At 38.7% G+C, this 11933-nt stretch overlaps 1 protein-coding gene across 2 annotated transcripts in view; it reads left to right on the top strand.

The window, feature by feature from the left end:
* LOC115786298 (neuronal acetylcholine receptor subunit alpha-7-like) overlaps positions 1-10918 on the top strand; it is a 46086-nt gene extending 35168 nt beyond the window's left edge. For both annotated transcript variants that reach the window (XM_030738394.1, XM_030738403.1), the window contains exons 7-10: positions 3430-3624; positions 4129-4215; positions 6657-6766; positions 7315-10918. In XM_030738394.1, the coding sequence (XP_030594254.1) occupies positions 3430-3624; positions 4129-4215; positions 6657-6766; positions 7315-7917 (995 nt within the window). In that variant the 3' untranslated portion in view covers positions 7918-10918. The remainder of the gene's footprint in view (positions 1-3429; positions 3625-4128; positions 4216-6656; positions 6767-7314) is intronic.
* Positions 10919-11933: the final 1015 nt, after the last annotated feature.

Below are 11933 nucleotides of genomic sequence, written 5' to 3' on the forward strand. Positions count from 1 at the left end.
TGTTTTTTTTGGGGGGGGGGGGTTGTTTAGAAATTCTGTCCATAAATATTATGAACACAACTGGTCACAAAGGGCAGGCCAACAAACACTGAGAGCAAGTCTTATTGCTGGCAATATGAACTAAGCTCTCAGTACTGTTGTACTGGAAACTAAAAACAACTAAAGCAAAATGCAAACTACAGAAAGCAGTAGCACACAGTTTGCCTTATGTTATATTGAGGGTGTGCTGGCATATGACAGGAGGAGCAAACACTTGCTACCTTCTGTATGTCTGTGTTTTGGGAGCAAAGGTAACACCTTTTTCAAATAGATTTTACAGCCAAGAGTTGGACAGCCACATCAGCAGATGAGGTTTTCCTCATTCTCTGGAGGGTCATTACTGCTCAGATTGTGGCTTGCAATATTGCAGTATCAGGTCTCCTTTTCATGTGTGCCATGACCAGGGCATGCCCCAACCGTCTCAGATAGATCTGCCAATGTTACCAACATCTGACAATTTCCAGTCTGGAAAATTCCTCAGCCACATGATGGAGGCTGTGATGGCATCTGAGTTTTTGTTCTTTAACATGTCTGACAGAGTGTTGGATACTGTGTGATACTTTAATTTAGGTCCCATAGCAAACATTAACTTGAATAAATGGTTCCATTTCTTATAATTGTATAGGTGGAATTGGGTGTTTTTGACTGGAAGCACTAATCAAAACAGACATAGAAAGCAATGATATGGCATAATTGGGAATAAATTGAATGACAGAGTCATAAAAACATTGGAACCATTAAAAGAAATCACCTATGATATGACAAAAAAATATACCTCTTGGGTCTATGAATAAGTCCCCCATTTATACCTTGTGTTAATAGGAAAAACCACTCCAGATGTCCGACCTTTTCTCAGTTACAGAGATTCAAAAACTACTGTTTTTCCAAAATCCTTGGCATCAATGGTAAATGGTAAATGGACTAGTTCTTATATAACGCTTTTCTACTCAGTATGAGCACTCAAAGTCAATAAATCAATAAAATTACTTGGATAAAAGTGTCCTTTGGAGTCAGTGGTATGACACACTGTTTTATGAAAATGGTGAGATGGGTTTCTCAGTCCCACAATATCACATGTAAACACTTGTGAAAGGTCCCTTGGTGTCACGTCACAGGCTGTTAAGGGGCATATTTTAACTCCAACCTGTAGAAGCCGTTTTCAGTGTCTGACTCAAAGTGCTTTCGGGTGCCTAAACCCATCAACTGAGTGAAAGTTAAAAGCAAATACAAGTAAATGAAAAACATGCTAAACACAAAGCTCCAAAACAAAGCTGACAAAGTTGTGACCGCCATGCCTCTAACCTCCATATGCAGACTTTATAGTTTTTTAACACTGTTACCTCTTGGCATCCAGTATTGATGCAGGCACAATTAACTACATGAACAACAATTTTTCACCCTTCCTTTACACAGTTTATGTTGTACTTTGTGGCACTGTTTTATACACTAGAGCTAAATGACTCTGTTTGAAATTGAAAATTACCTTTTCACTAGTGGACATAGCAGCACAACTGAATAGAATATTAAGGTTTTCTGTCCATTTCCTGCAGCTCAGTTTACTATTCTTTATAACACCCTGTTTTTCTTGCTTCTGTCTACTCAAATTCTGTTGGCACCATTTCTTCCTGTCTCTCTCTTCCTGAGAAACATGTGGGGAAAAAGACCTCACAACACCTCTTATCCAGGCTTGTGTGTTAATCAGAGGCCAATGAAATAATTTGCAGATACAAACAGACTCACATACAAAGTTAGTGCACCCAGCTGGCTGGGGGAATGGGGAGTGGGGCATGGGTGTGTGTGGTGACAGCTGGCCCAGGGATGGTTCACTTAATTCAGGCACAGCCAAGCAGCAAGCTGGCCAAGAACACACACTGTCCTGGTGCCTTAGAACATACCCATGTTCACGCCAGAGTACAAACACACACACAAAAACAGACACACATTGTTTCGCTGTCTCAGGGGGGAACTCATTAAACTAAACCATTCCTGAGCCCACTAACCTAGCCTGAACCATTGCAACTGAATGCCTAACTCCCAACCTTAACCTATTTATAACCTTTACCCTAAAAACAAGTCTTATCCCTGAAAAGCAGTCTGGACCCTCGGGGATCACAGTTTAGATCTCCATGGTGACACATGTACCCATGGCTTAGTGTTCAGTCAGGTTAAAGTCCCCAAAGGGAATGGAGGACATGACCCCATACAAACACACACACACACACACAAAGAGAAAAGATGTGGTGAATCCATCTGCAGGTCTACAATCCATCAAATTAATAGAAGTTAACAAAGGCTATTTCTCTTCGGCAACCAGGTGACAGAGTTTAAATGAAATGAAATTGAATCTGTGCAATCAATTTAAATTGAATTTCTATAGGAAGGAACTCTCACACACAGCGTAGTAATATCAAGCATCTTCTGTTACTCACTTGAAATGAGTTGTGCATTTTGATTGTGTTGCTGATTGTGTCAGTTTCACTCAGTAAAAGTCATTAATTGGTGTTCGAGGTGTACAGTTTTGGGCAAACCATAAACAGCCAGGGCTGGGCCGAGTTGGGTTTCTCACCACTGATTGTTAATTGTGAGCTACAAGTGACTGTCACACATGCTCACACACAGGTCCAAGACTGCTGATATTAATCAAGAGGACAAGCCAACATTGCCTGTATTCCACCTTGAAATGACTGAACATATTAAATCAGTATGCTGTGCTTACTCATCAATGGGTAACTGTGTGCATTTGAGCATCACACAATGGCTTGAATACACACAAATGTATACACATTTCTGGACTTGTAGTATCAGAGGTACTATTCAGATCTGGCCGTGTTCATATGAAATCTGAAATTTATTTTTTTTAGTCACCATTATATTTAACTGAACTTTTTTCTAATGTAATTTGAATGTTTTAAATTTGTTCTTTTATCTGCTCTTTCTTGTTTTTGCACACGTACTGTGTATAATATGTGCCTGTACGAGAACCAGTCCATTTACTAACTTCTGTTTCAGTTATACTAACTGTTGTATAAGCTGTTCTTTATGCTAATTTTAGATTTACTACAACCTACTGTTCAACAATATTTTACAATGCATATTACATTGATATGCTTTCTATAAAATTGAAAATGTTACCATTTTTCTATATTAACATTTAATACTTATACAAATATTCAGATTTGATTTACATTTTAATCATGTCATTGATACGTTTTTGTAAACAAGGACATATGTAAAATTAAATCAATAGCCACAGCTGTGCATTGTTGGCTTGTTTTACAGTGTTTAAAAAACTATTCAGTCAAGCAGAAAAAAGAAATGAACCTTCATTTCATAATTCTATGTTTCTGACCTCTAAACTGAAACCTTTTTCCCCTTTAATATGTCTCCCAGGTGTACCAGCAAAGCGTAATGAGCTGTACTATGACTGCTGTAAGGAGCCCTACCCCGATGTGACGTTCACAGTCACCATGCGCCGCAGGACTCTTTATTATGGCCTAAACCTGCTCATCCCCTGTGTGCTCATCTCTGGTCTGGCACTGTTGGTCTTCCTGCTCCCTGCCGACTCTGGCGAAAAGATCTCACTGGGTACAGATCATCACGCATACATCAGTCCATTCTAGCACACAAAGTCTCACATAATAGTCTCACACAGAGGAACAATGATTCATGATTATAATCATACATGTAGACAGAAATGTACCTTTGTCCCGTGCTTTGTCAACTCTGCCCACCAGACTGCTGTTGCTTACCCATTTATTTGTCATGGCTTTATGCTAATGCCGACATTATTGCTGTGAATAAGCATTTGTGTTGAATGCTGTTCATTAGCAGATGAACAAAAGCACCAGTATAAACGAAGCAAAGATAATAACCTGGACCTGAAAATGCCAGCTTGTTTCAAAATGCCATTCAGTGAGACAGGGTTGTAGTAAATATAAAAGAGGCAGTACCCGTTTGAGGGCGGAAAAGAGAGTAAATGTTCTAAAATAAATTCATAGCTTTTGTTTCCTGGTTTGAAGCCAATCAGCTGCATTTATTTTGAGTTCTCTCAAGTCACAGTGTGCATATGTGTGTGTGTGTCTTTTTCAGGCATAACAGTGCTGCTGTCTCTGACAGTCTTCATGTTACTGGTAGCTGAGATCATGCCTGCCACTTCAGACTCAGTTCCTCTAATTGGTAAGACAATATTCACCTCAACCTATTGTTTTTATTGGTGATTATTTCATTTTAAAGTTTTTTTTTTTTGGGGGGGGGGGGGGGGGTTAAGATGGGTTACAAAATGGTAAAGCTAGCATTTTAATATTGTGTGTGTTTCACAGGATGATGAACTAAAATGTTTTACTTACAGTCATGTGAAAAAGAGTTTTTGAAAAAGTATGTACACCCCACAATTAAATAGGTTGTAGAACCACATTTAGCAGCAATAACTTAAAATAATGGTTTTCTGTATCACTGTGGAAGAATTTTGGCCCACTCTTCCTTAAAAGGTTACTGCAGTTCATTGACCTTTGTGGGTATTCATGCACAGTTCTCTTAATGTCCTGCCATAATATTTCAGTAGGTTGAAGCCTGGACTTTGACTGGGCCATTGCAGCACCTTGATTCTTTTTTTTTTTTCAGCCAGGATAATTGGCCTGTTGCATGACCTAATTTTGTCCAAGGTTTAGCTGTTGGACAGATGGCCTCACATTTGAGTCTACAATACTATGGTATACAGAGGAGTTCATGGTTGACTCAGTGACTGCAAGGTGCCCAGGTCCTATGGCATCTCTCATCATCTTTCCACCACCATGTTTATGCTGATATGCTGTGTTTTGTTTGGCTGGTGGTGCTGTACATTATGGCCAGACATCTCCACTTTGGTCTGCTCTGCGCAAGGGCATTGTTCAAGAAGTCTTGTGGTTTATTCAGATGCAGCTTTGCAAATCTAAGTCCTTCTCTCTGCAACCCTTCCAAACAAGCCATACTTGTTCAGTCTTTTTCTAATTGTACAGTCATTAACATTTAACATGCTCATTGAGACCTGTAGAGATGAAGCTCTTGAGTTGTTTTTTTGTTTTTTTTAATTTCTTTGAGCATTGCACCATCTGATCTTGGGCCAGATTTGCAGGGATGTTGCCTCTTGGGAAGACTGTGGCATTGTGTGAACACACATGTGGATGCTCCAAAACAGCAAACGGCCAAAACCTCTGCTTTTACAGAAGTGGTCAAACTTGTTGATGATCAGTTAATCAAGTGTATTTGATTATCAGCACCTGGCTGCTACTTATCCTCTTAATTCCTGTGGAAGCAGTAAGGGTGTATTTCATTTTTCTCAACACCTCATATATACACTGACGTCCTCCTGCAGTGCAACTGCGCGATTCTAAATTATACGAGGCAAGTACAGTGCTTCAAGTTTATAGAATAAACCACTGTAAATGTGGCTTGTAGTCAAAATGCTTTGTTCTCAGTAACACTAGAAAAGTGCTAAATAATAATCTATTTCCATTTCTATAAAACTCAATAATTTTAGCTTAAAGTTCCACAGTGAGAAAATTTACAGACAACCAGTGAAAGTTGATGGATGAAAAGTCAGTTATCCAGTAGACAGTTGGCTACAATAGGTTGTGGTGTCAAAAGAGATCTTTACGCCTCATATTCACACCACAGGGCAGTCTGTAGCAGAAAATTTTCTTTGCACAGATGGACTGATATGTTGTGGCTGTGGGCGGGTTCAGAGGAGTGTGGGGTGTCTATTTGCTTGCTGATGCAGTATGCGAAGATTATATTCAGTGTAGGAGATAAACAGAGTTGCATTGCATAAGACCACAGTGATGCAGACAGGGGAAGACAGGGCAGCAGGCTTTAAGATAGGAGAGGAGGCTGCAGACAGACTTGCTGCCCTGCATCATCTGGCAGCTCAGTGAAGTAAAACAAAGCCAATAGCAAACTTGCCTTTTTAAAGTACATGTTTTAACACATTGCAGATGAATCAGAGCTAATAGATTAAAGTCAAAATAAAATCCTCTTTGGGAATTACTCTGACAGGTTGTAATACAGTTCTAATTTGGCATGGAAATGTATAATAATTTCATTAACCCACCTTTCCTCACTGGCATTGCAGCTGCATCAAAATGTGTGTGGATAAGGTGCTTCCCTACATGGATATGATATGCATTTTTATGTCTCTGTGTCTTCCAGTGCCTCCAAACCAGAGCATGTGTTTTGGCTGCTTTGTAAATTACTAAATAAGATGTTAGTCATCCTCTCACCTGCCCCTGCGGTATTATGACCTTAGATTAGTTGACAGAGATAAATTCCTCACTGAATAATCGGCCAAATAGCTTACTTGGCGACAGTGATGACAAGATACTGTGCTTGCATCTCATTCTTTTGGTCTTTTGTGATGTTTTTAAATTATTTCAAAAAATCACCCCGGGACACCACGGTGGTGCTGTGGTTAGCACTGTTGCCTCGCAGCGAGAAGGCCTGGGTTTGAATCTACCGTGGCCGGGGCCCTTTGTGGATGGAAAATCACCCAAAGATTGAGATAACAGACTATAGTATCTATTAATTAGGCTGTGTATCCTTTATGGGAACTGTAATTATACTGATCTGTTCCCATTCTTTTTCAGCTCAGTATTTTGCAAGCACTATGATGATTGTGGGCTTGTCGGTGGTGGTAACTGTTCTGGTTCTACAATTCCACCACCATGACCCCCATGGAGGAAAAATGCCTAAATGGGTGAGTTAGCATTGTTTGTTTACTAAGAAAAACAAACAGAAACACATTAATGGCACTATTTTTAGATAACACCATAGCTCTGATATGCCTCAATTTAGAAGTTGACACCAACTTCTTCCTCAATGATTTAAAGGTACTTTTTAAAATTATACAAATTTTTACTTAAAACCTTTAACACCTGCGACAGCATATTACCAGTGGGTGTGTAGAGGCATTTTCTGATGTATGCTGCTGTTAACTTTTGGTTTTTCCTTTTAATCCTGCACCCATTCCCTTAAGATGAATCAAGGTCTGACTCACTGCACTATACTGTGGTGTAAACTGTATTCCATGAAATTACAGTTCAGCCCGAGTTCAGCTTTAGTCGATATCTCTTCAACACAATACACAGACATGAAGTCATAGCAGTTGTTCCCATTCTGTTGATGCTTCAGTTATTTTTGAAGGATTTAGACTATTTTAATTTTAGTGCCAACTAAACTACAGTAAAGTGAATTTTCCACCTTCTTGCCTCCAGCAGCGTAAGTGTCTTATTCATTTTCTTTCAGATCCGAGTCTTTCTCCTCAACTGGTGTGCTTGGTTCCTCCGCATGAAGAAGCCTGGAGAGGAAAGCAAAACTCCAGTGAGCTCAAGTAGCCCTCCTACATATAAGTATTCCCATTCTCCCCCTCACCACACCAGCACCAGCAGCATTCAGATGAGCACCATACCGGGGCAGCCATCCACCCAGTCAACGACAACCAATGGAAATATGAACCTGTACTTTGGCTACCACTCGATGGGCACAGACAACCCTGTGTTTCCACCTAGTGTTGATTCAGGCGTGATTGTGTGCGGTGGTGGCGGTGGAGCCGGAGGAAATCACCATAATGGTACCTCCCAGCTTGACATTCACTCAGACCAGACACGGACTTTGCTTTTGGAGCAGATTCCAGAAATTTGCCGGATCCTGGAAGAAGTGCAGTACATTGCAAATCGCTTCCGAGAGCAGGACGAGGGGGAGGCGGTCTGCAGCGAGTGGAAATTTGCAGCTGCAGTCGTGGACCGGTTATGCCTGGTGGCCTTTTCACTCTTCTCCATCATCTGCACCTTCACCATTCTTATGTCAGCTCCCAATTTCATTGAAGCGGTGTCAAAAGACTTTACATAAGGCTGCTCTCTACCCTCTCTGAGAGGTAAAAACTAACACAGTTAGACCTGCACCACACAGGTCTCTCTAGTACTTTTACGTGAAGACACACAAGCTCAAGTTAATTTAGAGTTGTTGTCACCATAGATCAGTACCAAACCTTACCCTCTGTCATTACATGTTTGTCAGTATATAGCTGGGGGTGATGTGTTTCTTCCCTGTCAAGGTTGCTCTTCTAGATTACACCATACATACAGGTACATAGGAGGTTGAAGCCACATGTAGTAGTTAATGATGTAGAAAGTCACACTAACACACTTTTCTTCTGTATCCCTGCTGCACCACATCATTTACTTCCATCATTTTAGCTTCACGTCTCATCAGAATTCACTTTTCCCCTTACAGCTTTTCATTTCTGTTAATTTTAGAATTTACACACCCCGTCTTCCATATTCTTTAGAAATGTCTTAGGTAAAATTACTTCAACAGTTACATATATAGTTGTGTGTTTTTGCAGGTGTCCATTCTTGTAATGCATTTTTCCTTTGTATTTTATAAGTAAATCCACACTTTACAGTGTAATCTGGTTAAGGTGAAATTGAATCTTCTTTTTTCTTAACTGAGTTAGCAAATTCAATGAGAGCTACTGACAGTGACTGTAGATTTCATTTCTCCAAAACTACTGATTATCTCCATTTTATGAATTATGCCAGATTTTGAAATGTTGTTTTAAAATGTCCAAAAAAAACCACCCAATGCCCATTATAATGTCCCACAGCTTGACTTGCTACTAAATCTGACGCATTACAACAAAGGCAAATAATTATTTGATGTCTTCAGTGTTACTCTTCCTTTGACATATGGAGCTATTAGTTTGCTCCTTACTAATATATTTATTGACTTGTAAATCATTATCACTATTTGATTTTCACTTTTTTATTTAAACTGCAACTCAGACTTCTATCAGTGTCCGTACATGCTTAATTGTTGCATTTGCAGTTTTGCTCTTTTCAAGCCAGTTTAGTACAGTGTGAAGTTATTCCATAAACGAGGATCTTTGCATCCATCCTTCGTGCTCATACAGTTTAGTTTTGCTAGCATATGATGTACTCTTTGTAAATCACTCACATTCCTTTACAATGCATTTATATTTTGATAGTCATTCCGTGTTCATCTGACTTGTGTGCTAGTTACACAATGTGTTGTTGTATTCTGACACAAATGCTCACAATACAGAAAGACAAAAACGTAATGACAGTATTTTAAAATGTAGTCCGAGATGTGCATTTGGCACTAATCTTTTGTAGTGCAGAGTGCTTTGTGTTTTTACTCACTAATGCTTAGTGAAAGGCAAACACTTTTCTTCTCTAATCTCTAGCGACAACATGCAACAAGGATTACTGGGTGACCTGATACAACAGACTTTTGTTAAACTTTGTCTCTTCTTACCCTGACTATCCTCTCTGACTCTAGGCAGCAAAAGTCATGATTTTTTTTTCTTTTTAACACAGCCTTTTTCAACCTAGCACTTGGACATTGTAAGTGGTGTTAAGTGGAGAAACTAAAGAAGAATGAAGCAACACCATACAGTATACCATGCAGCGATTGCAGAAATAGTCACTGAAATAGAATTCATGCTGTTACTGTTAATCAATGCACCAAGTGCAGACAAATAGCTGCCAACTGTTGTCGACCTTTTATGCCACTTAAACACTGTAAACAGTTTGTTATATCCATTAATAGTAGACATAGAGCCAAAGGTGAAGCCAATGAAATATACAAGCAGTGTTGTCAATGTTGCTTTGTCAATACTTTTGTTCTAATTTGAGCTGCATTCAAAAATCAACTTTTCTCTGTCCGAGGATTTGATGTTTTCATCTGATTTAAAGGTCACCAAACTGCTTTTTTTGACTAAAATGTTGAGCTGGTATGCAAGATGCTAGTCTTGTCATTTTTAATTAATAATTAGTGCTCTGGAGTTGGCCTACAGTAAGCTAATTACATGCTGATGGTAATAAAAATGTCTTGGCAAACTGATTAATAATCCCCTCTGCTACTTAACTGACCAGATTGATATCCCAGAAGTTTTAACTAACTTGATGCTATACTTTGATTAAAAAGTGTTGCTTTAATTTTTTGAGCAGTATATTTAACTGACATATTTCTGTCTAACTCATAGAGAAACTAATCCGTTTTCTACCTAGTTAAACAATTCCATTTGATATTGGTCAGTTCTCTAATTGTGCACTGTGCCAGCATATTGTAAATTGCACAATATGTGTGTTTAAACAGAAAGATATAATCATAGATGATCTGACAACAAAGCATTTATTGGGAAGGAACATATAAATATAAATGTTTATGCAGACAAAAGTAGGAAGGTGTCACAAATCCATCTCACCTGCTGTATGTTGCATAATAAATCAAGGAATAATGCAAACCATTGTCCACTAACTTTGTGCAGACTGTGAACATGGAGATGCAATAACTCACATGAGGCATGACATGAAAAGTGTCTTCTGTGTGCATTCGATGAACTGTTGACTAAAAATATAAATTCTTTGGGAGATAACTTGATCTATTTCTACTGTTCGTATTGATCTCTATTCAGCACACTTTCTTCACATGAGAAGCATTTAATATTACAAGTGTATCTGATGAAGAACAATGGAAAAGCTCAAATGAGGCAGGATGTGAAACCATAATATGAAAGACACTGTACAATTCACAGTTCAGTATGCTGAAGTTCATCCTACACAGAAGACTCTAATTGCAGTTTTTCTAAGGTTACATTCTGTTGACTGATTTTTGAAAAGTATGCTTAAATTTTCCATGCTTTTTAATTTATCTGATACTTTTAATGTTTTTTAAACTGCCAGTGTTGTATTTTGGTCAACTTGAGTGTCTTTTTCTATGTAGTCTGTGCCTCTCTGCTCAGTATGATTCAGTCTCCTTTGAATAATGTATATAAATGCTCACTGTACATGATTATTTTGAGAAAAATAAAAGGAGTGACTAATAATTATTGGCATTTCACTTGCTGACATGCTACAATTCATAAAATAATGTACTTTGGTTGAAAACTCTGGTGGTAGCATTTTAATCAATCTTGATTACTTCTGGAACTGACTGGAAGTGGTCATTATTAGGTTGCTTTTTGCAGTCTGAACAGTCTGTAATGAAAGCTTGTCATCTAAAATGCCTGCCTAATCATAGTAGTGATTAGTGGCATTGTTCACAAAGTTATATAAATCGGCCCATTTCAAGGACTGAATAATACATTCTTTTTCTTTTTTTCTCACAATAAGGTCAAACAAAAAGCTCAAAATTTAGGAAAATCTAAATACAGTTGGGTCCAAATTTTGGAAATGATGCAAGTGAAAGAAGCCATCATCAGGCTGAAAATAAAGAAAATAAACTTACGAGAGAAACAGCAAAAACTCCAAAAAGGCCAGATTAGACTTTGCCAGAAAACATCTAAATGAGGCTGCACAGTTCTTTGGGCAGAAGATTAAACTAGTTTACCAGAATGATGGGAAGAAAAAAGTATGGAGAAGGGAAAGAAAGGTCTCATGATCCAAAGCATACCATATCACCTGTCAAACACGATGGAGAGCATATTGCAAAAACAACCCAAGAGTTTCTCAAGGCAAAGAAATGTTATTCAATTCAATTCAATTCAATTTTATTTATATAGCGCCAAATCACAACAAACTGTCACCTCAAGGCGCTTTGTATTGTGGGTAAAGACCCTACAATAATACAGAGAAAACCCAACAGTCAAAACGACCCCCTATGAGCAAGCACTTGGTGACAGTGGAAAGGAAAAACTCCCTTTTAACAGGAAGAAACCTCCAGCAGAACCAGGCTCAGGGAGGGGCAGTCATCTGCCGCGACCGGTTGGGCTGAGGGGAGAGAAAGACATGCTGTGGAAGAGAGCCAGAGATTAATATCAATTAATGATTAAATGCAGAGTGGGGTATAAACAAAGTAAATAAGGTGAATGAGAAACAGTGCATTATGTGAATCCCCCAGCA

Source organism: Archocentrus centrarchus, chromosome 1, assembly GCF_007364275.1.
Source record: "Archocentrus centrarchus isolate MPI-CPG fArcCen1 chromosome 1, fArcCen1, whole genome shotgun sequence".
In the NCBI taxonomy this organism is placed as follows: domain Eukaryota; kingdom Metazoa; phylum Chordata; class Actinopteri; order Cichliformes; family Cichlidae; genus Archocentrus; species Archocentrus centrarchus.